This window comes from Rhinolophus sinicus, chromosome 7 (assembly GCF_057876585.1).
Source record: "Rhinolophus sinicus isolate RSI-liver-muscle chromosome 7, RSI-T2T, whole genome shotgun sequence".
Lineage (NCBI taxonomy): Eukaryota > Metazoa > Chordata > Mammalia > Chiroptera > Rhinolophidae > Rhinolophus > Rhinolophus sinicus.
In genome coordinates, this window is record NC_142507.1 from 54,527,645 (window position 1) to 54,550,654 (window position 23,010).

General features: G+C 57.9%; 2 protein-coding genes across 3 annotated transcripts; one reads left to right on the top strand and one right to left on the bottom strand.

Annotated features, from left to right (window-relative positions):
• Positions 1-2: 2 nt before the first annotated feature.
• On the bottom strand, positions 3-9,054 carry DCST2 (DC-STAMP domain containing 2). The gene is made up of 15 exons (XM_019711830.3): positions 8,773-9,054; positions 8,461-8,631; positions 8,067-8,168; positions 7,634-7,831; positions 7,272-7,337; positions 6,634-6,847; positions 6,332-6,489; positions 5,554-5,718; positions 4,545-4,712; positions 4,349-4,449; positions 3,596-3,726; positions 3,127-3,254; positions 2,706-2,799; positions 2,465-2,605; positions 3-187 (listed from the first exon to the last, which is right to left on the bottom strand). Exons 1-15 carry the CDS (start codon positions 9,038-9,040, stop codon positions 139-141), a joined length of 2,154 nt encoding a protein of 717 aa, XP_019567389.3. The 5' UTR covers positions 9,041-9,054; the 3' UTR covers positions 3-138.
• DCST1 (DC-STAMP domain containing 1) lies at positions 7,777-22,835 on the top strand. Of its 2 annotated transcripts, none has more exons than XM_088799639.1 (16): positions 7,777-8,010; positions 9,232-9,418; positions 9,724-9,849; positions 9,918-9,992; positions 13,597-13,725; positions 14,078-14,217; positions 14,957-15,404; positions 15,925-16,046; positions 16,498-16,655; positions 18,616-18,715; positions 18,843-18,938; positions 19,056-19,182; positions 19,516-19,632; positions 20,128-20,270; positions 20,392-20,505; positions 22,521-22,835. In XM_088799639.1, exons 2-16 carry the CDS (start codon positions 9,358-9,360, stop codon positions 22,770-22,772), a joined length of 2,208 nt encoding a protein of 735 aa, XP_088655765.1. In that variant the 5' UTR covers positions 7,777-8,010; positions 9,232-9,357; the 3' UTR covers positions 22,773-22,835. The 2 variants fall into 2 exon arrangements, with proteins under 2 accessions (XP_088655765.1, XP_019567374.3); XM_019711815.3 differs by lacking the exon at positions 7,777-8,010 and having other exon boundaries at positions 9,290-9,418; positions 14,957-15,173; positions 15,261-15,404.
• Positions 22,836-23,010: the final 175 nt, after the last annotated feature.

The following is a 23,010-nucleotide window of genomic DNA, read 5'->3' on the forward strand; positions in this document are numbered from 1 at the left end:
TGTCTACCTTTGGTTCCTTTATTTTGGGGTAGGTGGGAGGGATCCCGAGGAGAGGGAGATGGGGACGGAGGACTTGCGAGGTGGTCAGTGGATCTGGGAGGGCATGGGAATGCTGACAAACTGCGCCTCAGCTCCACCTTACGGCCTGTGCCACCTCTGCCTAGGCCCCTTCTCCTCATCCAGGTCACTAGGGAGGTGAGGAAGAGGGTCGTCCGGTTAGTCATCCACATTCTGTTCTTACGGGCGCATTCCTGCCCCCTGTCCCGTGTGTTCAGATTTGCCTCCTGTTTTTCACCAGCCCCGACTGCTGTCACAGGCCCCCAGGCGCAGCAGCCCATGGCTGGACATCTGATTTCTGGCCGATGCTGAGAGCCCAGCGGGCAATGACTTGCCCAAGGTCACATGGCTAGTGAGGGCAGAACCACTGTGACCTCGTGATAATACCTGGTCAGGGTTCAAGCTGCCCCCTCAGGCAACCCAGCTTTGAATTTCCTGGAGCCCTCAGGAGGCTCTAGAAATGAAGCCACTCTTCCCGTCTCTTCTCATCACTACTCCCAGCCCCCTCAGTGGAATGTGCCCACTGGACACTCCTCCCGGGGGCGGGGGGGCTGCTTGTCAACCTGTTGGCCCATGGCGTTTTGCAAAGCGCCTGGCAGCCATGGCAGCAACACCACGGGCTGGGGCTGGCTCCCCAGGCCTTCCAGATGCCCTGCCACGGCCCCCAGAGCGCCATCCCAGACTGGCCGCTTGGGAGACCCAGCAAGCTTCCCACTGGAAGACGCAGCTCACTCCGGCTTTCAAGTCTTGTCTTCCTTCACCTCTGCTCCCACTCGGACATCCGCTCCAACTTGGCCACTCCCTGGATTTGTCCCAGAATTCTTCCCTAGCTGTGTGTCTGTCCTGGCCACTGCCCCTGCTCTAACACCGCCTCCTGATAGAGACCCTGGAGTGCGCCCTGGGATCTCAAGCCCTTCTCTTCCCCAAGGCCAGTCATCTCAGACACTTACTGAAGACACCCCAGTTCTCTCCGCATCTTGTCCTTCCCTGGACCCACCCGAAAAAAGCCTTCACCCCTCGAATCCTGTTCATGGCTACCACATCAGCCCAAGAAAACCCCGGAAGCAAGCACGCCGGTCAGCAAGTAATGGTTTCCAACATCATCCAGACCTTTCATGCTACCTGGAAACCCCTTCACCTCCCCTCTCAGGTTCTTTGCACTCCACCCCTCACTCCTGGAAACCTGTATCCCACTCCCAGCCCCTCCTTTGCTCTCAGCAGGTGCCCTTGCCTCCTACTCCCCAGAGAAAAGCGAGCCCACCAGACTGGAGTGGGCTCAGCTCTGCTCAGGAACTGGCTTGTCTGTCACCTCCCACGCAGGGCAAGCATCCTCTCCAAGGCCACCTGGCCCACCTGGCCAGGTCTCACCTGTCTTCAACGCTCTCTTTCACCTCCTAAATGCTCACCTCTCCCTATCCGTGGATAAGAAAACATCCTTTAGTGCTGGGTCCCCTCCAAGCTACTCTCTGTGTGAAGCCAACTCTTGACCATCGAGCTTCCTTCTTTTAACCACAGCAGTGATATTTTAAAAAAGAGTTCTCGAACTTCTCGCCAGGGATCCAGAACCTTGTACCGTTTCTGTTTCTGCGTCTTTTGTATTAGTCATCCCTCAGCCCATTATGCTTTGGGCTTTCCTGGTGCCACAGAAAACGTTCCCACCAGCCATGGCAATGACCTCTCAACCGCCAAATATAATGGCGGTCTCCAGTCCTTATGCTCCCGGTCAGCTCAGCGCTTGAGGTGCTTGGCTCTCTTGGATTCTTGAGCTCTCCCTCCTCAGCTTGTGACTGAGCCCCTCTCGCCTACTATGCTCTCCTCCCTCCTATGGTCTCTAAATTCACAACCCCCCAAACACACCCCAGCCCAGAGCCCCGCCCTTTTCCAGCTGTTCCCTGGGCGTCTCCAGCTGGATTCTCTACAGGTACCTCAAGGCCTCCAACTGGGCCATTCATCTTTCCGGACACCTGTCCCTCTCGCCCTAACACCTGCCCAGTCCCACGCATAAACTCCGGGTCACTCTCAGCACCTGTCCTGAGGCCACCACTGACTTCTACACTAAATTAGCCTCCTGTCTGCCTTCTCAGCTTCTCGTTCTAAAAGACAAATACGAGCGTGTGCCTTTCTGGCCCAAGCTCCTCAGATGGCAAGTCAGGCCTTCTCCCATCTCTCCCACCTTGACTTCCGCCCTCATCTTTCAGTGTTCTCTGAGGTTTCCACCCAGACACACCCCTTCGGCAGGCTCCTCCAGGGCCGGGGTGCTGACACAGCGCAGGCACGCGGCAGACCTGCCTGCATCCCTTCGTCTCTGGCTCCAGCTCTCCCAGAGGCCTAGGCCCCCAGAAGCCCTTTGGGAATGGAACAGAACATACTTGGGCCTCCCAGGCCCCAGCCCCTGCTTTCTGCTCACCTGAAGTCAGAGCTGGACTCAGATGAGAGCGTCCTGCCCATGGCTTCCTGGAGGCGTTGCCGCAGTAACACCTCCTGCATGGGGTCGTTTCTTCGAGCTGCCGCCAGCCATAGCCGGGGGCCCTCGTCATCACTGGAGTCCCTGGAGAAGCCTCCCATGTGTCAGTGGCCTACAGAGGTCCTGGGGGAGGCGTGTCTGCTCCCACTGCTCCCACAGCCACCCCGTCTCGATGGAGACTTACAGCTCCAGGTCCAGTTCTCCCTGATAGGAGAGGGGAGACGCACACACAGAGCAGGTGTTGTCCAGGAGGCCGAAACAGGTGAGGCAGAAGAGACCTGCAGGGGGCCAGGAGCGAAGGTGCACTTGAGCTGACCCACCCTGCTCCCTGGCTCCCATCCTACCCCATCCCTGGGGGGGCGTCCTTGTTAAGTGGTACACAGTAGGGAATTTCTGCAATATAAATTCTGCTCACGTGGGAGAATTAAGGCAGACATGGACAAAGGGAGCTCCCTGAGGGTTCTATGGAAAGAGAACACTATAGTAACGAAGGGAGTGGTAAAAGGTGGGTCCAGAAGCTGTCCCTAAAGGAAGGACCACCGTTGATTGTCACCGTAAATGTAGTGAGTCCCGGCAGGGAGAGGCAGAGTGCCCAGGCATCTCACCTCGGCAGCCCGGGGTACTGCAGGACACAAAACTCTCCGTGTGCCCCTCATCGTGGGGCTGCCCACAGCCCAGGCAGTAGGTCTGGTGCTGCCAAACACGGCTGATAAACGGAGCCAGATAGACGCACCTGAGGAGAAAGGGCCCGGACAGTAAGCAGGCTGCTGAGAGGGCCAAACCCTCGCCTCTGCAGCACCGCCCTCCAAACCAAGGGTTGGTCCCTCCTGCAGTGTAACCTCCATGCCTCTGACTGTAGCAGCAACCTCCCTGGTGCTTACTCTCCTCTCTTCACTCCCCACCTCTAAGAAGGCTCATCCCTAATTCTCCCTCTCCGTGCAAGAATGGCATGGAATGGGCACCCTCTTCAACCAAACCTCTGGACACTTAGGAAGGACAGTGATCCATTCTGACCCCTGGCTCTTTTTCTGTCCCCTCTTGCCCCACTCTTGTAAGGAAGGACAATGGGCTCACCGCCTGGCCAGCACCTGGAGGACACTCATGTGGCCCTGGTCAGCTGCCCGCCGCCTCACTGTTCGGCGCAGGGCAGCCAACGGGTTGGATCGGCGGCTCAGAAGAACATTGTAGAGGTAGGAGATCCTCTCCTGGGGGAGGGCAGGTCAGGGACGGGGTCATCCGCTTGGCATGCCCCCTGCACCCATCTCCGCTTCCTACCTTTGCCTCTGCGCAACTCCTCTGAGTCCATCTAGGCTGGGCTCAAATGCCCCTTCCTCTGGGAAGCCTTCTGGACTCCCTCCGGCAGTTACCCCCACTCCCCTGGGTTTCCATAGCACTACTCAGTGCTCGCGGCACAGCCTGTCTGGCCTGCGTGGAGACTCTGAGCTCAGACTGTCCTTCCCCTTGGCGCCCTCAAGGCCAGCACACTGACTTGTCTACAATAGATGCTCAGTAAACCATTCGGAAACGAATGAGCAGATGGGGAGTTTCCACTCACACCTCAACATGCCAACGCAGCCCTTCCCCACCCCCATGGTTTTAACAGCACTCAGGAGGCAAGCTCTGTCCCAGGAAGCCCTGCGCCAAGAGGCTGCATTCCTCCCAGCCCCATCTGGGGTCCAGAGACCTATGGTCCAGGCAACCTTTGGGGTTCAGCCAGAGGGGAGGGGGTTGGGGCTGCTGAGGGACTCAAGGCTCCCTAAAACCAAGACCAACAGCCGCAAGGTTAGTCCCCGGGCAGGGGGCGGGGACTGGCTGTGGGCCCCTCACCTGTTCCCGGGATGGGTAGTAGGAGGCACAGATGACCCTCCGTAGCCGACTGATGTAGCTGCCAAACAGGGTGACGAAGAAGCATAGGCCATACATGACGCCTGGGGACACAGCAGGCACAGTGCCACTGCCGGTGGGCGCAGGTGGCAGCCACAGCCCAGCAGTCTGCGCCCCTCCCGCCCTGAGTGATTGTTACCAATGACTACATAACCAGTGGTGTCAGGCTCCGAAGGACGCAGGAGACAGCGCCGGGACAAGACGGTGACATTGCCTTGCTGCAGGACATCAAATGCCGACACCAGGTCCCGGAAAATCCTCCCAGAATAGCCATTGCCTTCCACGGTTATGGATACTACCACAGGGCCTGGCACAAAGACACGGTGTGAGGGACGCTCATGGCAGCTGCCCGCTCCACCGTACAGGAAAGGCCACACCTCCTGGACGGCGGAGAGAGGAGCAGTGCAGGTCTTAGGGATGGCCCATGCCCTCAGCGAGGGGCCTTTGAGGCCCCAGGCACCGTCATGGTGCCTAGGCACCTGGCACCTAGGACTGGCTCTGTGGTGCAGAGCTGGCTGCCACTGGTGTCTGGTCTGCCTTCCTAGGCCACCAGATCTGAGATGAGTTTAATGGTCAGTGAATCCATTCCCTGCCTCCATAACCTCCCAGAGCATTTGCTTTAAGCATTTACGAAGCACTGACTACATAACAGGCACAGACCAGGTGCTTTAATGTTTGGGGTATTTTTTGCTTTTTCTGTTGGCCCTCTGGTACGTAGGATGAGATTCCTCGTACTCCCTGGTTTGCAGCATACTCTCAGTCAGTGGTCTGCCAGGTGGTCAACACGCGTGGTCTCATTCACTCCTTAGAGTGACCCAGACAGAGTGCGGCCATTATTATCCCATTGTTCAGAAAAGGCAGCTGAAGCTCAGGGAGGTTAAGCAACTTGCTGGAGGTCACCAGCTGGTAACCGGCAGAACTGGGATTTGAACCCAGGCCAGTCTGATTCTACAACTTGTGATTTTAACTAGTCTGTCATGGTATAACCTTACCTGGACATAGGGCTTACCAGGCAGGGGACAGAGTTGGAAGAGGGGCACAGTCAGAGGCTGGTGAGTAACAGTGACACGGGGACTTTGAGGAAAGTGGGGAGCTTGCGGGAGCAGGCCAAGGGGGCAGAGGCAGGGCAGGGAGGCTCAGACGCTCACTGCGGGCCACCATCTCCCCCTGCAGCTGGTATCGGGCCAGGTCGAGCACCCAGAAGACGGCATAGTCCAGGAAGACCAGAAGCAGCACAAGAAGGAGATGCCGGATAAGGTTGAAGGTGGCCAGGATGTAAAACATCTGCTCCCGCTGGGACAGGAAGATGGAGCCTGGGTGGGAGAGGGATGCTGAAGAGGATGCCCCCCAGTTCTCTCAGCCCGCAGACCCCAGCTCCTGCAGAGATCTCTCTCCTGGAGAGGCCTCCAGCCCTGGATCAAGCCGGTGCCCATCTGGCAGGTGTGGAGGCAGGCGGGAAGCATTCTGCAAGGGCAGGGGCTTCAGGGATACAGGTGGGGGCCTAGCGTCTGCCAGTCTCCAGGAACGCCCCCTCCTGGGGCATCCTGATCCCCTTACCTGACTCCTGCCTCCCAGGCAGCCCCCACCCCACGGCTGCATCTCCTGCATAGTAGCGCATCCACACTTCCTGCCCACCCCCACCCCCAAAGCCTTCCCAACTTCGTTCACAGCCTTGCTCCACACCCACACCCCACCTCTCCTTCCCGCTGTCCTGACATCCAGGTGCTCCCAGAAGCCTCTTCTGCCCCTTCTGTGTGTCTGCATGCTGGGAGGGGCCCTCCTTTCCGCTTTCACACTGAGAGTTCCCCGGAGGACTCTCAAGGGTGGTGTCCCCCCCAGGTGGAAACTGCCTTAAGCTCTGGGTTGTCTCTCCCCTGCATGGGTTTAGTCAGGGCCGTAGGGTTTGGCCTCCCTCTGGGCCCTCACCAGGCTGGATGTAATGTCTGGCCTCGTGGGCACTGAGCGGAAGCACCGTAGGCAGCCCCGCCGAGGAGCGGACAGCGTCCATGCGCAGGAATCGGCTGGTAATGTAGATGTTGTTGTAACTGTCCCAGTTCAGGTAACCGTACCGGTAAAACAGGGCTCTGGTGGGGCACACGCGAGGCGCTTCAGGACCCCACAGGGCCCCAGCCTCCCCACCCCCCACCCTGCCCCAAACTCCAGCCTCCCAGGATGAGGCTGGGGTGTGTGTGGGGGTGCCCTGGCCCCGCCCCCGCCCCGCCCCTCACTGGAGGTACAGAAGCACGAGCAGCACCGGCGTGGTGTAACCCATCAGCGCCAGGGCCTCTCGGACGCGGTACAGCTTCATGCTGACGGCCTCATGGAGGTCCAGAGCGACCTGGGACAAGCTCCGAGAGGCATTGAGATCCACAGAGAAGTGGTGGGTGGCTGTCACGTTGAACTCAAACTCTTGACGCACCCGGTTAATCAACTTCTTCACAGCTGGGGCCAGCAAGGACAATTAGGAGGGGACAGAGCCGCCCCTGGGGGAGGGGCGTAGCGCAGCCCAGGGGCTGCACGGCTCACAGACCAGCCAGGAACCCCCAGTGTTTGAACCTACGGTGGACTGAGGAGGGGAGGAAGGAAGCCTCTACAAGCTGGGCCATTGCCCTGCGTGTACTCGGCAGCAGCATTCTGCCTTCCCGATGACCTGCCCAGGGGCAGGCGCAGGAGGCCCTGCCTCTCCCCCAGCTCCTGCTCCACAGTCAAGCTTGGGTGAGGCTCCTCCCCTTTGCTGGGCCTCAACTTCCTAATCTGCCCAGGTAACCTCCTGAGGGCCTACAGGGCTGGCAATGGCCATGCGGGGATGAGGGCGGGAGACCTCCCGGGAGCAGCAGATGCGGCAGGGCTCAGAGGGGTCACTCACGGGTGCCTATGGTCTCACGCAAGAAGGGTTGGATGTACTTGGGGATAATGCAGAATACCTGGACAGCTGAGGGCCGGAGACTGAGTGTCAGGATGGGTAGAGAGATGCAGCCTGCCTCTCCTACCTCCTGGGACCTGGTTCCCACAGGGCATTCTCGACCTTTTGCTTTTCCTACTGGCCTCCCCATTTGGCTCCAAATCTTTTGGCTTCTCCCCATTACCCCAAGCCCCACCCCATACTGGGCAAGCATCCTTACTGGCTGTATATTCATCACCTCCTATTGGTGCCCCTGGGCCCGCCCTCCAACTGACCCCTCATTTGCTAGGCCCCCAATCCTGCCGGTGACGCCCTGGCTCGCTCACCGCTGGCAAGTCCACAGAGCACCAGCTTGAAGGGCATCAGCACATAACACAGATGGTAGGCTTGCGGTATGACCTTCATGCAGCTGTCCTTGGCATCATCGAAGACCCGTGCACACTTCACATAAGGGTTGCCCAGCTCTGAGTTGCAAACGTCTCCGATGTGCAGGAGCCAGTACCACACATTGCGCAGGGCCCTGGCTGGGGACAGCATCGGGGCTCACACCCAGGGCCAGACCTGCAGCATCTTCTCGGGGGCTTGAGGAACACCAGGATACCCCCAGCGCTGGAGAGGCCTGTGGCCAGGTGCCTGTCTGCTGTATCACCAGAGACTAGTCAGCACCCAGGAGGGGCCCAGAAAGTCCTGGACAAGGGAAACGGTGAGGAGACTGGGTGAACTTTGACCTGACCCCCCTAGATGTGCTAATGTACTGACCTACATGCTTCACGCCGTCCATGATTGACCGAAAGAACTTGCGGACCTGGTCAGCCACCTCTTTGGCCTTCTGGGCAATGGCTTTAATCTTGTACAGGGCACCTGAGATGCAGGGGGCAGGGGCTCTGTGGAGTCTCCTCCTGGGGCTGTTTCTCACCATTGCCCCCGGGGTAGGGAGTGGAGAGGGGACTGCCACTCGGGAGGGAGGGAGCCTGGACACTTGCGTCTGGGACGCAGCTAGTGTGACAGTGGGGTCAGCCAGAGAGCACGATGAGGCGGTTGAACTGGGCGCTTTGAGATTGGGACCCAGGAACAGCAGAGAGGAAAATAGCCAGAGGACCATCGAACACACAGGACAAGGGGACACGAGGCCAGTGGGAGACGGGGGCCTTACTGACAAGGGGCTGCTTAGCCCGCTCCAGCATTTCAGCAGTTTGGTTCAGGGCCAGCTCTGCCCCACAGGCCACGGCCTCGCTGGCCCGGGAGAAGTTGCGCAGGGTGTTGGCACAAGGCCCTTGCAGCACCAGGCCAAAAGCAGCCACCAACAGTAGTGTCCGACTCTGCTCTGGGGGGGCAGCTGATCAGAACCAGGACCCCAGCCTTGCTCATGGCAGCACATCCCCTACAGGAGCCTTCAGAGTATTTCCCTTCACCCAGGACCCCTCCTGCCCCAGCCCCTGCCCCTCCCACCGGGTACCAAGCTCACTGGAAAAGGCCTGGGGCAGCAGCAGGAGGACGGTGACCCGGACCTGGCGGGAGAACCCCATGCCCAGGCTGAGGAAGGCAGCCAACGTCAGGGTGCCCACCAGGCATCCCCAGGGGCTGTGCCCCTCCACCAGCAGCTCCAGGAGCCCATAGGCCGTGGCCAGGGACAAGCCCAGGCTGAAGCCCCCCAGGCTGCGGACCACCGCCCGTGTCATGCTCAGCTCCTCTGCCCCCGAGGGGCGTACAACATCCTTCAGGACTCTGGGCATGGCTGCTGCCACCAAATGTTTGCCTGTCTCCAGGAGACGCCACGAGGTTCTGTGGCTCTTAAAGGGTCTCAGAATTTCTCATATTCCAAGGTTCCAGGGGCTTTTACTGTGTGTACCTTGGAATTCCTTCCCCAGTTGCAAAGACTGGGGAAGGGATAGGTAAGCGTCTAATCTCCGTCCCCACATCTCAGAGCAGAGGAATCAGAAGACACAGACCTCAGACAGGCTGTGGGTGAAGAGACGGAAGCACAGCCTCACATCCCAAGGACATCCTTGAGGAGACTTCTGGGGTGAGACAGGGTTCCTCAGAGCAGACTATGGACCCCAGGCTTCACCAGAATGGAGCAAAAGGGCAAAGGAGGAGACTACCCCACACCAGTGAGTCCGTCATCAGGGCACCACCCTTCTCAGCACTTCCAACCCCCAGTCCTCATCCAGTCTCCCCTCCAGGACCCCCTTCAACCATGCATTGGGGTCCCCACTCCTCTCATCCAGTGCCCTCCTCCAGCCGGGCCCTTTCTTCTTTCCTTCCTGTCTGCCCCACTTCCTTCAGGATCCCCCAAGTTCCTGCCACCCGCATCCAGGTTTCCCCAGCCTCTCCCTCCCTGCAAGCCCCTAACCCTAATACACCACGTCCCGGCCTGGGTGCTGGCCCTGCTGGGCTAAACTCTTTGACCCCTCAGCAGTACAGAAGCTGCTGCACTGGGGGCTGCCTGCGTCCTGTCACCGATTCCTGTGGCGCCAACCGGGGGAGTTTCCGGTCACTGCTTTCCTTCTGGGGGCAGGCACCGGGGGGCTCCTGGCCATCGGTGAGTGTGGAGCAGAGATCAGGGGTGGGACCCATCTTTTGACCTTTGGCTTGATCCTGTACCCTCAGGTCTCTTTCAGCTCTTGGTGAATCCTATGAACATCTATGAAGAACAGAAGATGCTGACACTGTACGGCTTGGTGGGTAAGTGCTCGGCAGAGGACAGGGACACCCAGGAGGCCTGTGCCCAGGGAGGAGTCTGAGCTTGCTTTTTCTGTACCCAAATGTCCCTTGTGGTCTCAGCCTCGTCTTAGGCTCTAAGGGGAGAGCCAGAGGGAAGAGGCCGCCAGTCCTTATGTTCTAGGGGTCTCCCTAGTCTGAGGGGCTCCGTTACCCACATGAAGCAGCTCAAACCCCACAACTCTTCCTAATGCCCATCTCACCTCTATGGCCTTGTTTCCTGCTCCTGGTGAGTGCCATTCATTCATTCATTCATTCATTCATTCATTCATTCATTCAGCACTAATTGCGTCCGCTGAGAATTCAGCAGGGAACAAGGGTCACAAGCTCTCACTTGGAGTTTACATCCTCGTGGAGAGAGTTGGACAATAAATGAGCAAGAAGTAAGCAAGAGCATTTCTGATCGTGACAAGTGGTATGAAAAAAGTAAACCAGGATGTGATGGAAAGGGGCTGGGTGCTACCCTCGCTTGAGTAGTCAGGGAAGGCTTCTCAGAGAAGGTGGCATTTCAATGGAGACCTTGTATCAGGAGGTGTTGGGCTGCAAGAACAGAAAAGCCACCCAAGAGCTGTTTAGCTGTATAGAAAGTGTATCATTTCATAGAACAAGTTTCAAGGTAGAGAGTGGATTTGGAGTGTGGATAATTCAGCATCTCAGTAAGCCCCCCGAGGACTCAGGCTGCTTTTATCTTTTATCTCTGCTGTCTTTGACCTGTAGAGACCCCTCTTCAGGTCATGAAACGGCTGCAGCACCTCCAGGCATCACATCTTCATACAACAATGTCAAAAGACCAGACATCCCTTCCTGCTATCTCTTTTAAGAACAAAGAAAACTCCTGTAATCCCCCCAGCAGCTTCCCCTCAGCCTCTTTGGGCAGAGCTGCAGCCAGGCCCTTTCCTACCCAGGCAAGGGGCATGGAACTGGCTACATGGACTAATCTCTATGGGATTCCAACAGGACACTACTTTTTCTCTGACCGCTGTATTAAAACTGTTCTCCCCCGATGACCCTTCACACAGACCCTTAGTTTTCCGCTTATTTTTATTTAGAAGACTGAGTCCTGCTCCAGTAGTTATGGCTATTTTTAAGTTTAAAAGATCCAATCCAGTCTATATCAAAATTTCAATCTCCAGTCCCTTCTCAAGTCTCATTCCTCTTTCCTGCCCTCCCCTCAGGCCTGACCCCTGGTGGGGGTTCTGCAGTGAAGAAGGGGGCACAGCTGCTCCTTTTTTCTCTACTTCCTTCCCCTCTGCTGCTTTTGATGTCAGAAAGGGGATTAGAAGAATTAGAGGAAAAGGGACAAAAGTCTGAAGTCACTGATACTTTTTTAATTCCCCTACCTCTGTGTGGCAGGCACTCACGCCCTGGCTGTCTTTGGAAGCTCTGTGTAGACCTTGCTACACCCAGGACCCTGCCGAGGGCGGTTATGTTTGGCTGACCTTGAAGGCAGCTCCCCGTAGCTCTTCAGGCTGCCCTCGGCCTCCTACTTTGGGTCCCTCCCCCAGGCAGGTGCCCTCTTAGATGGGGACATACACAAGTGACGAGGCCTGCTGCCCTCCAAAATGGCCCCTTGTCCCCAGGGAAATGCATACTCCCAGCCCTGCCAAGCTGGAGAAGCAGGGCACCTGGCGCCTGCCCTCTCTCCTGCCATGATGAGAGCAAGTACTACAGCCCCAGTTCAGGTTCCCCCCACCCCAGGAGAGGTCCTTTCCTTCTGAGTGCCCACACGTGTGCTCCCGGGCTCTGTGCTTTGGTGGCCACCCCACCACATTCTGCAGCTCAGTAGGAGTCCAGCCCGGAGCGACAGGTTCCCCTTGTAGCTCCCCTCTCGGAGCCTCTCGCTTGATGTGGGGAAGTGAGTGCCCATCCTCTCCATAGACTTGCCACCCCGTGTGTCTGCTGCCTCTGACCACTTCTCCCCACTTCCGGAAAATTCAGATTTCTGGCCTTGTCTTTATCTAGACGGGTCGGGGTAAGAAGTGAGAGACGAGCTTCGCTCTTTTGGGCGCTCAGAGAGGGTGTCTACAGCTCCATGGGTCTCTCTCTAGAAGGTAGGGCGACTCTGTCACCTGCCGCCCTCAGCTAGAGTCTTTGGCCAGAAGGCCATGGCCGCAGAACAAGCCCCTGTCCCTGTCCTGTTTTACCATGATTGGGTGAGACAAGTCCAGATGTACCCCCAGGGGTGGAGGAGGGACAGCGATTGCCCTGGAACAAAACCCAAGTTGTGTGAGCAAGAAAGTAGGCAGAACAAACTGTTGGGTGGCACCCGAAGGGGTTTGCAGCAAACCTGTATGACTAGGTGGAGCCAGCCAGGTGAAGCATGGGGGAGGGTGCTCCTGGCAGGGGAAGAGCCAGGGCAAAGACCTGAGAGGAGGAATGACCTGGGCATGTGCCAGGAACAGCACAAGGTCTGCGTGGGAGGACGTGGTGGGCGATGGGCTGCTTAGCACGAGATGACTTGAGGAGGGCGGGGCCAGGCCACAGGGGCCTGGAACCGGGCTGAGGGACTTTGGATCTGATCCCATGTGTGGTGGGAAGCCACCGGATGGTTTGCAGCAGAAAAGGGGCGTGTGCTGACTTCCCTTTTCTCAAGATTACCCTGGCTGCCTTGTGAAGTCCAAGTGTAGGCTAGCAGTAGAGGAAGCAGTAGACCAGTTCCTCCCGGTGAGAGATGACGGGACTGGGTGAGGGCAGCAGAGGTGGCGTGAAGTGTGAGGACCTGGGATCTGCTCTGGTGAGCCAGGGGCCTGCCCTCTATCCACACAGGAACCTTCTGGGTTCCCGGCCCAGCTTACGCGGCGCCTTTGGCCTGGAATGCCGTCCTGACAACACTTACTCATCTTCCAGGCCCAGCTGATATATCATCTCCTTTGTCCAGCAGTCGCAGCCCCACCCGTCCCTGCAGAAATGCCCCTTCCCTCCCGCCCCTGCTCCCACAGCTCTTTGCAAGCTCCACCCTCTGCACTGAGCACATCGGGGCTGTAGTCATTTGTTTACTCGTCTGTCTCTCTCCCTGGATTATGAGCTTCAGGAGCTCACTGTCTCCTTTCAGAGACCACAAGGAGACACATGTGAAACTGCTAGAAGCTACCAGGAGGTACATGCTTAAGGGACAGTAGGTGTCAGGGGAATGTTGAGGTGGCTCTGACCTCTTTTCCGACCGCTCTGAGCACCAGTGCCCATTTCCAGAATTTTCCTCTTGTTCTCGCCGCTCCCTCAGTACCTTGGGTAGGTAGGAATCCAGCCTAGAGATGGGCAGTCGAGCCCCCTTCCCTGCCACAAACACACACACTCACGTACACACACAAAGTCAACCACCGACCACAGGTTTTCAGTCTCTAGCCATCTCTCCAAGCTGTTCTATAGACTGCGCACTGTTGAACTCTGCACATGGCTGATGAATGAATGAATCAATGAGTGGCCGGAAGGCCTATCAGAGTCAGCAGAAATGGGGACAAGATCAGTATGGCGCTGGTTCTAGAGGGGAGTTCGAGTGGGGGGGCTGCTCGTAACCTGGTAACAGGCCAGCATCCTTGCTGCCTCAGCACCGCCTGGGCTCTCCTCGCAGGCTTCGGGGCCGTGGGCTTGGGGACCTCCCCTCACATCCGCTGTGCCAGCCTCTTGCTGGTCCCCAAGATTCTGGGCAAAGAGGGCAGGCTGTTTGTGCTGGGATATGCCTTGGCTGCCATCTATGAGGGTGAGTGTGCCCCCTGGATACGAATTAGTGACACTGAAGTCGTGACCCTCGGGGGGACACCCAGTGGGAGCCAGGCCTGGTGCACAAGGAAAGGTGGGACCTGAATCCCAGCTGCTCCACCCTGCTGTGTGCCCCTGAGAGAGTTCCTCCCCAGCTCTGGGCCTCCTTGGTTTACACAGGTGAAAAAATCAGGGGTTGAATGCGATGGCCTACCCCAGGTTCCTGGGCCCCATCCATGCAGTGCTCAGGTGGTCACTGCATGCAGAGGGGGAGCTAGGGGTGGCCTTCAGGAAGTCATTAGCTCGACAGGGAGATGACGCCCCCCCCCCCCCCCCCCCACTGCTCTCCCCAGGACCGGCGGCCAACCTTCGGCACAATCTCAACGAAGTGGTGGCGTCCCTGGGCTGCACGGTAGAGCTGCAAATCAACAACACACGTGCAGCCTGGCGCGTCTCCACAGCCCCCCTGCGCGCCGTGTTCAAGGGCCTGCTGGTCAGCACCACACGCGGGCAGGGCCTAGGGGCGTCCCTCTTCCCGGGGGGCCTGGATGACATCAGCTGGGAGTCATGACCCTGGACTTACACCTTCCCAATGGGGATACTCCTGGTGTTTTTTACAGGACGCTCCCCAAACATTGCAGGATATGCCCTGGTTCCTTGGCACTAAATGCCAGGAGAGCCCCCGCTCCCAGGCATTGGGACACGCTGCCCCCCACACACATTTCCAAACACCTGAGTGGGTGGCCCTCTGGGCAGATGAACTTGAATGTCAGGAAACTGGGGACCTTGGCCTTGAGGATTCGGAAGCATTGAGGACCAGGGTCTTGGGAATTGGATGTTGGAGCCTGGGGGTTTCGGAGCATTGGAGAGTTGAGGGGCTTGGGAGTTGGGGACCATGAGATGGCATAGTGGTCTGAGAGATCGGTGCTGTGGGGTGAAGGCCAAGGGCCAGGGGAGCCCTTCCCTGACTTAGCAAGGGTCTGGGATTGGAAGTCTGAGGAGGAGCTGGGAGCCTGGCAGGTGAGCAGAGCAGAGGAAGCTGGGGAGCGGAGGGGGCTCCCAGGGACTGAACAGAGGAGAGTTTGAGGTGAGAGGCTGTCTCAGGGCCTAAGCTCCCGCAGGCCTGAGGTAAGGGCCCACATCTTGGCTAATGGGGGGAAGCCAGGCCGTTGGGTAGCAGAAGCCCTAAGCTCTCACCCCTGACCCCTTTCCGCCCTCCCCCTCCACCCCAGGGCAGCAAAGAGTCACTGAGGGCAGAGGCTCAAAACATCTCTAGCTCCTTCAAGGACCTGGACGCCCAGGTGAGCAGTGAGACCGGCTACACACCTGAGGAGGCCACAGGCGCGGAGGAAACAGCTCATGGCTTGCGGACCCACCGCACCGTGGCCTCCAGACACCACCTCTCCACACAAAAGATGTACGAGATGAAGACCAAGCTGCGTTGCTCCAGTGAGGGGCATCCCGGATGGGGCAGGGCGGGGCCAGCCACAGGGCCAGGCTGTGGGGACCTCCGACAGCCCTTGTCCCTCCCCACAGATGTGGTGAACCAGGCCATACTCAGCTGCCGCCGCTGGTTTGACAAAAAGCACGAACAGTGCATGCAACGCATTTCGGTCCCACTGCTCAAGCACCTGCTCTGCGTGCCCATGAAGTTCAAGTTCTTCTGTGGCATTGCCAAGGGTCAGCACAGTGGTAGGAGCGGGGGGAGCTGCGGGGCTAGGAGCTGAGTCTTTGGGGAGCACTGAGTAGGTGTGCGGCACCAAAGCAGTGAGGGGGGGGAGGCTTTGGGCTCTGAGGACACGGCACCCTCAGAGCAGCCCCTCCACGGACTGGCTTTGTGACCCAGGGCAAGTCACAGCTAAGTCTGAGCCTCGTCGCCTCCTCTGAAAGATGGACATAGAATGGTGCTTATCCCACTCAGGGTTTCTGAGGATCGAAGGGGCTAACACTTGTGAAGGGGGTAACAGAGCAGACACACAGAGGAGCTGTTCTATGAATGTGGGCCATCGTTATTCATGTGTGGTGAAACGGGGGAAATCGGGCCTTGTCCCTGGGAAAAAGAATTCAGAGAGAGCAGGGAGTGGACCGTTAGAGTGGTAGAAAGACAGCAGGGAGGCAAAAAGCCCAAGGGAGAGGATGGGGAGGGAGGCCCGGAGGCCCGGCTCGGAAGGCGGCCCTGACCGGGCCCACGGCCCCTCAGCCATGGGCGTTTGGTGCCGCAGCCGCATCCCCGTGGAAGGCAACTTCGGGCAGACCTACGACTCCCTCAACCAGTCTATTCGTGACCTGGGAGGGGAATTTTCAGCCACTATTGACCTCAAGGTAGGAGGCAGGGAAATACTGGGGGTGGAGGGTGGGAGGAGGGCACAGGGAATGGGGCCTGCGGACGGACAAGTAACAGACACAGGAAAAAGGTGACGGGCAAGTAACAGACACAGGAAAAAGGTGACGGTGTGAGGGAAAGAGACAGGGAGGGGAATGGTGTTGGCGTTAGCTGACAGCGAGGTGGCCAGTGCTGAGCCTGTGGAGGGCATGGACCCGACTTTGGGGCAGAAAGGTCAACCTGGTGTGAGAGGGTGTCGGCTCATCCCGGTGCAGGGGCAAGACCATGTCCAGCAGGGTGGCGAGAGAAGGAAGCGGCAGCTCCCGCAGGTCCTGGGACAAGCCAGGGGACATGACATGAGTGGGGCACAGGGGAGAGAGGCCTGGGAGAGGCAGGGTCTGGGCCTGCGTGGCCGCAGCAGATTGGGTCTGCACCCGTGCCATCCAACAGGAGGAGAAGCAGGCCACGCTGGTGGGCGTCAACACGAGCTGGGGACATGTGAGCAGCGAGCTGCGGAATTACGTGAGAAGCCAGGAGGCCCAGCTGGAGTGGGGCCTGGGGCTGCTGCACGTCTTGCTGTCCTGCACCTTCCTGCTGGTCCTCCGAGCGTGAGCCCTGAACCCTGCCCCAGGAGCCCCCAGGGCCCACCTCCCACTCTGAACGGGAATATGTGTGTGCCTTTAACTTTCCTTTCATTGTTTACACAAAATGAAAAGACATGTGGGCATTTTGTCAGAAGAAACGTTACCTACAGTCCTGCCACCTTAAAAGGGCGACTGTCTCCATTTATCTACCTCCTTCCAGCCTTTATGCCAAAGCTCTTTTCCACTGTTCGCTTTGACTTTTGATTTTTTTCTTGCCCTTCATGTCCCCCTTGGCTCTGACTTTGTGCCATTTTTATCGTCCAATTCTGCTTTCATTTTCTCCCGCCTGCTGCGTTGGCAGCTACTCTCCCTCCATTTGGACCAAAGTCCTCAACCCCACCCAGCCTGGCGTCCAGCTGGGCTGCCCTGGGTCCTGCTCTCTGTCCCCTGCTGACCTCTGGAACCTCTGTTTCCTGCCTCCACCCCCACGTGCCTGAGATGGGCAGAGGACGGGCAGGGGCTGGGCAGGGATAGCCGCAGCGGCTCCTGCTCTGTCTGCCCGTTTCGAGGGCCTAGAGTAACTGCCAGTGAGTGACTGTGTGCATGCCTGTGGGAGGACAAAGATGGATGAGCCATAGTCCCGCCCTCAAGAAGCTCCTGGTCAAGGGCAGGCAAGAGAGGCATCCACAGAACAGAGATGACTCAAGCGCTGGGGACTGGTGTGGGAGTTGAGGGGACGCCCCTGTAAGGGCCATAACTGGGCTTCAAAAGGCTGCCGATGGGCGCCATGGTCTAGGAGAGAAAGGGTGTTCTTTCGGGCAAACGTCCTGGCATCTGTGGGATGCAGAGGGCAGAAGACTAGGCTGAAGTGGGCATGGCCAGAACAATCTGGAAAGCCCTGCAGAAGGGCCCTGAACTGGGGACAGTTGCAGGATGGACTGGGGCAAGCTGGAGGCAGGAGTCCAAGGTGGGTCAGCGGTCAGGGAGCCTGGCTGGAGGGAGGCGTGGCAGGAAGTTGGCCTGAGAAGGATGGAGCAAGGGGAAGATGTAGGAGGTCACAGAGCTAGCTTGAAGAGGGAAGGAAGGAGACACAGAGTCTTTTGGCACTGCCAGGCTTTAAACCTGTGTGAGGTCACTCACTGAAGGGACAGCGTAGGCTAGAGGGCGGGGCCCAGGCTCCGGGGAACCTTGCTCAGCTTTGGTAGGTCTCTCCACAAGGGGGCGCTCACAGTCTTTCTTTGCATTTATAGTTATTTCTACCTTAAAGGCAAAGATGTATGGATTTGGAATAACATCGGAACTTGTTTTATTTAATGTAATTTTACAGTTTCAAACACACTTTCTGCAATTAACTTTTTTCCTTAGGAAACTGAAACATTATATGGGATCTTGGGAGACAACACAGAGGACAGTTACATACACATGCACGCATGTGTGCACACACACACAGAGAAAACACTGCTGTACTCAGGGTGTCAGAGGAGAAGGGATATGGTCAGGATGAGTTTTGCTGAAAGGCAACTCTAGGAGATGTTTTGCAGTCTCAGCTGGGAGGCAGGGTCTTAAAGAAGTGAATGTAAGAGTCACATGGGTCAGGTGACTCTTGCAACCTCGATGGGTTACCACCTCTGTGCCTTGGCTCCTGCTGTTTCCTCTGCTTGATACTCACCCTGCAAGATCCATGCCTGGGAAACCCCCCTGCCTCCCATGCGCACACAGCCACCTCCCAGGCCCTCCCTCTCAGACAGGCTGGGCCCCCACCACATCCCGTCCTCACCACTGTTATGTCTCATCAGCTGTGTAAGTGTCTGTCTTTCACTAGACCATAGGCTGCGCGGGGGCAGGGCAGTCTTCTCCTAGGATGTGGAGATGCAGATGGTGCCCTGTGCATGCTGGCTGGATGGTTGAGTGACTGTCTCAAAGGGGCCCAGGGTTGGGGGTGGGTGTAGAGAACCGGAAAGAATGGGGACACGCTCGTCCACAGGTCTTTCTCCTACGTGGACAGCTACAATGGGGACATTCGCTTTGACAATATCTACATCAGCACCTACTTCTGTCAGATCGATGAACGCAGGAAGAAGCTGGTAAGTGGGCCCAGCCCTGCCCATGGGTGTGCTGCTGTGTGCCCTGTGTGGCTTCACACTCGGGGAGGGCAGAGGAGGAAGGGGAGAGCCTCATCGGTGTGCCTCATCGTGTGGACAATTTTTCCAGGGTAGGCGGACTCTGCTCCCTCTGCGCAAAGCCGAGAAGAAAACCGTCATCTTCCCCTACGAACCCACTATCCAGGCCACAGAAATGAGCAACGTGGTGAGGATGGCAGGGGAGGCAACTACCAGTGCAGATGGGGGTGGGGGAGGCGGCAGAGAGGGCTCCACGCCCGGCAGGCGGGCGCTGTCCTGCTCCAGCCCTCCGGCTCTTGGGCAGGTAAGGGAGCTCATGGAGACACTGCCCATCCTGCTGCTGTTCCTGGTGCTGTGCGGACTGGACTGGGCACTCTACTCCATCTTCGACACCATCCGCCACCACTCCTTCCTGGAGTACTCCTTCCGCAGTGAGCCCCGCCTCCCAGGACACCCCCGGAGAACTCCCACCCCCTGTGCACCCACCCCATCCCAATTCTTCCAATTCGGTCACCTCCTCCTGGGTCTCAGCCTCTCCCTGGCCTCCTCAGGGTCAAATCTCAGCCCTGCAACCTGACAGCTGTCACTGGGAGGGGGGACCTCAGTTTCCAACCCCCTTCATACTATCTGCAACAGGAAGGGAGGAAAGTGCCCTTGAGAAGTATTTCTATGCCTTGACCCCTCCCCGTGCCCTTAACGCCAACTCTTTCCTGACATGTCCCTACCCCACCACGCCCCACCCCATGGCCTGGTCCTGGCCTCAGGCAGTCATAAATTGGAGGTGAAAGTCGGGGGAGACTCCATGCTTGCCTGGCTTCTTCGGAAGACCATTGGGGCCCTGAACACCTCCTCGGAGACAGTGGTAGAATCAAACAACATGCGTGAGTAATGCCGAGACTTTAGATCACAGGAATTGAGAGCCGGGGGCAAGGGTCTTTCCAAGGCAATGAGTTGGGGGACGGGACCTTGGGTGTGGCAAGGTGGGGGTCAGCATGCTTGGGTTGGGGAATCAGAGCAGGAAATATCAGGTCCAACTTAAAGAGCTGGAGGCTGGAGGATGACAGACGGGTCAGAGGAGTCGGGGGCTGCGGCCTTCGGGCCAGAGGGTCCCAGCCCTCGAGCTGTGCTGCCCAACAGAATTGCCTGCTAGGATGGGAATGTCCTACATCTGTGCCACGTTGAGCAAACAGCCATGTGGGCCCAGAGGCAGAGCAGCTCTGCAGGGTGAGGGGCAGGTAGGGGGACAGCAAGGCATCAGTCACCTGACCTGGATCCTTGCCTGGCTGGGGGAATTCACCCAGGGCTGCCCTGTCCCTTGGCCAGCCGGCCAGATGGCCGGTCCTGGCCAGACCCCTGACAGGACTGCCCCGCCCCAGCCTGTCTGCCCCAGCCCGTGTGTCTGGATGCCATGGCCTATCTGAGGGCTGCGCTGCCCAGCGCCCTGCTCGTGGGTCTCTGCCTGCTCCAGGCTTTCGGCTACCGGCTCCGGAGGGTCATCGCAACCTTTTACTTCCCCAAGGTGCGCCCTGCCCTCCCCTCTCCACCCCTACACGCACCCAGCCCCGCCACTGATGCCGTCTTTGGAGGAGGCCATCCCCTCAGCACTGTCATTATCATTGACCCCCTGTCCTTGGCCCCAGCGAGAGAAGAAGCGGATCTTGTTCTTCTACAATGAGCTCCTGAGGAAAAGGGCAGCCTTCACCCAGCTGAGGAGGGCAGCCATTGTGAGGCAGGCACGACAGCAGAGGGCCCCGGTAAGTCCAGACCTGTGCTCCTGGGCTCCAGGCTAGGTCTGAGAACTGTGGGGGAAGGGCAGCTCCCTTCTGTCCACCCAGCCACCCCACCCCAAGGTCCCAGCCCTCCTGAAGCTCAGTGAGCTCTGCCATGGCTCATGCCATGGGCCATGGGCTGTCCATCTCTGTGCCCTACAAGTCTGTCCAGCCTGAGAGACTGGGTGGACGACCAGGAAGCAGGCAGAAAGGGGGAATCAGACCTGACACAATCTGGTCAAAGGAAAGCCATCAGAAGCAAGAGACCGGAGGCAAAGCCAGAGGTTCTACTGAGAGGGCTGCAGATCAGAAGCTCAGCGCAGTTCAGAGGAGCAGGGGAGGGGCAGAGGGCTGAGGGTCAGGGAGGCCTCCTGAAGGGGCACATGGCATATAGAAAGGGCATGGAGTGGGAAGAACCAGGTTCCGCCCCCCCCTCACTAAACTGTGTGACCTTGGCCATAGTCTTCCCTGGACCTCACTTTCTCCCTCTGAAGAATGGGGAGGTTGGATATACCTGCAGGCCTGCTCACTGGAGATTTGTAACAGAGTGGTTGTCAGGCACGGGGCTCTGGTACCAGGCGCCTGGGTGTGAACCCTGACTCATCCTCTTATTACTATGACAACTGTGTGGACTTGAGCACTTACTTAGATGCTATGCCTTGGTTTCCCTTCCGTCTGTAAAATGGAGTTAACTATCCTACCTGGTTTTTGTAAGAATGAAATGAGTTCTACTGTCATGGGCGGTGCCGCCACGTAGCCAGTTTTATACACGTGTTAGTCGTCACTGTGTGACCCTAGGCAAGTGACCACTTCTCCAAGCATCAGTTTTCTCACCTGCAAAAGAAATGATGATGATGATGATGACAGTCTCGGCCTTATGTGGTTATGGTTTGAATTGAGTTAAATTTACTTAGTTTCTTAGCACGGGGCCCAACATTATATATATATATATATATATATATATATATATATATATATATATATATATATATATATATATATATAAATAAGTGGCAGCCATTCTTATTTAATCAGCCCTAACAAAACTCATAAAAGTGAGTGTTTGCTTAACGTTTTCTTCCAGTGCCCAGACCTCCCCCCACCCGCCCCGCCACCTGACGGACAATAGATGCTGAATAAATAGCTGATGAAAAAATGAACATAGTGATTCCATGGCCCCATCCTGAAGTAAACTGGATTTTGATGGGCAGATGGAAATGTGAAGGGCAGCCATTCCAAGCTGCGGGAACAGAATGTGCAAAGACTCAGAGTCCAAAGGGAATGCCAAGTGCCAGGGCTAGTTGAAGGAGAAACTGGCACAGAAAATGCAGCGTTCAGGGAGGGGTAAGATGGAGCAGAGGCTAGAAAGGAACCAGATTGTGGAGGGCTCTGAAGGCCAAACCCAGGAAGGAGTACCGCCTTGGCCAGGCAGGGGGGGCTCCTGGAGTTTCTTGAGCAAAGAGTGACCTAATGAGGTGACCTGTGGCGAATTCCTGGCAATTGTGTGGAGAACGGGTGAGAGAGAGGGGGCACATAACGCACCAGGCCTGTGGTTTGGAATTAGGGTACCTGGGTCCTGCCAGGTTTGATTGCTTGCTATCTGTGTACCTTTGAGAAAGTCACTTACCCTTTGTGAGATTCGTCTTTCTCATCTGTAAAGTGGGGAACACAGTGGTGACACTCTTATCAGCCCCACCATGAGAACCAAATAAGATGATTGACGGGAAAGGGCCAGTGATGGTTGCTGGTGTTACTGGCTGGGAGAGTGCAGGCTCCATCCTCCCAGTCTCCATCACGGAGTGGGGGAGAGAGGCTCTCTTGGACCCCCTTTCATAGCACCCTTGCCCTACGGGGGTCTGCCCAATCCGGTTTCGTCCAACATGTAGGCATTGTCACGCACGCCTTGAGACTTCAGACAAGAAGCGCTGTCCCGTTCCCCTCGGGTCCCTTTCACCCCCTCGCTCCCCAACTAGCTCTAAACCCTCCACGCCTCCCAACAGCGTCACCGCCTAGTGGACATCTTGCACCGCTGCTGCCCCCTCTTGCGCCCCTGGCTGCGCCGGCGCTGCGTGGTGTGCCAGGCACCCGAGACGCCCGAGTCCTACGTGTGCCTGACTCCGGACTGCAAGGCCGTGTACTGCCGGTCGTGCTGGGACGACATGCGGCAGCGATGTCCGGCCTGCACACCCCGCGAGGAGCTCTCCTCCTCTGCCTACAGCGACAGCAACGATGACGCTGCCTACGCGGAGTGAAGGGGCGCTCTGCCCGCTCTGCCCGCTCTCCCACCTCGCTCCTAATAAAAGGCCGTGTACGCTCCTGCTGCCCGCGTTTCGCAGGGGTCCGGTACGGGGCGTGGGCTGAGGCCGGCGCTGCCTGGCCGGCAGTCGGAAGAACTGGCCCGCCCGATCGCCGCAGGGCCGGGTGGCGGACGAGAAGCGGGAGGGCAGCACAGCTGGTACGAGGAGGTCCGGACGCGCGGCGGGGTAGAGG

Coding starts and splice junctions, on each gene's coding strand:
- DCST2 (XM_019711830.3), bottom strand. CDS start 9,040: ATGCCCAGAGTCCTGAAGGATGTTGTACGCCCCTCGGGGGCAGAGGAG. Junction 6,848..7,271: donor GCGTGAGACCATAGGCACCC/GTGAGTGACCCC, acceptor TGCTGGCCCCAG/CTGTGAAGAAGTTGATTAAC. Junction 5,719..6,331: donor CAGACATTACATCCAGCCTG/GTGAGGGCCCAG, acceptor TCTCCCACCCAG/GCTCCATCTTCCTGTCCCAG.
- DCST1 (XM_088799639.1), top strand. CDS start 9,358: ATGGACCCCAGGCTTCACCAGAATGGAGCAAAAGGGCAAAGGAGGAGA. Junction 14,218..14,956: donor CCGTGTTCAAGGGCCTGCTG/GTCAGCACCACA, acceptor CCTCCACCCCAG/GGCAGCAAAGAGTCACTGAG. Junction 19,633..20,127: donor GGTAGAATCAAACAACATGC/GTGAGTAATGCC, acceptor GCCCCGCCCCAG/CCTGTCTGCCCCAGCCCGTG.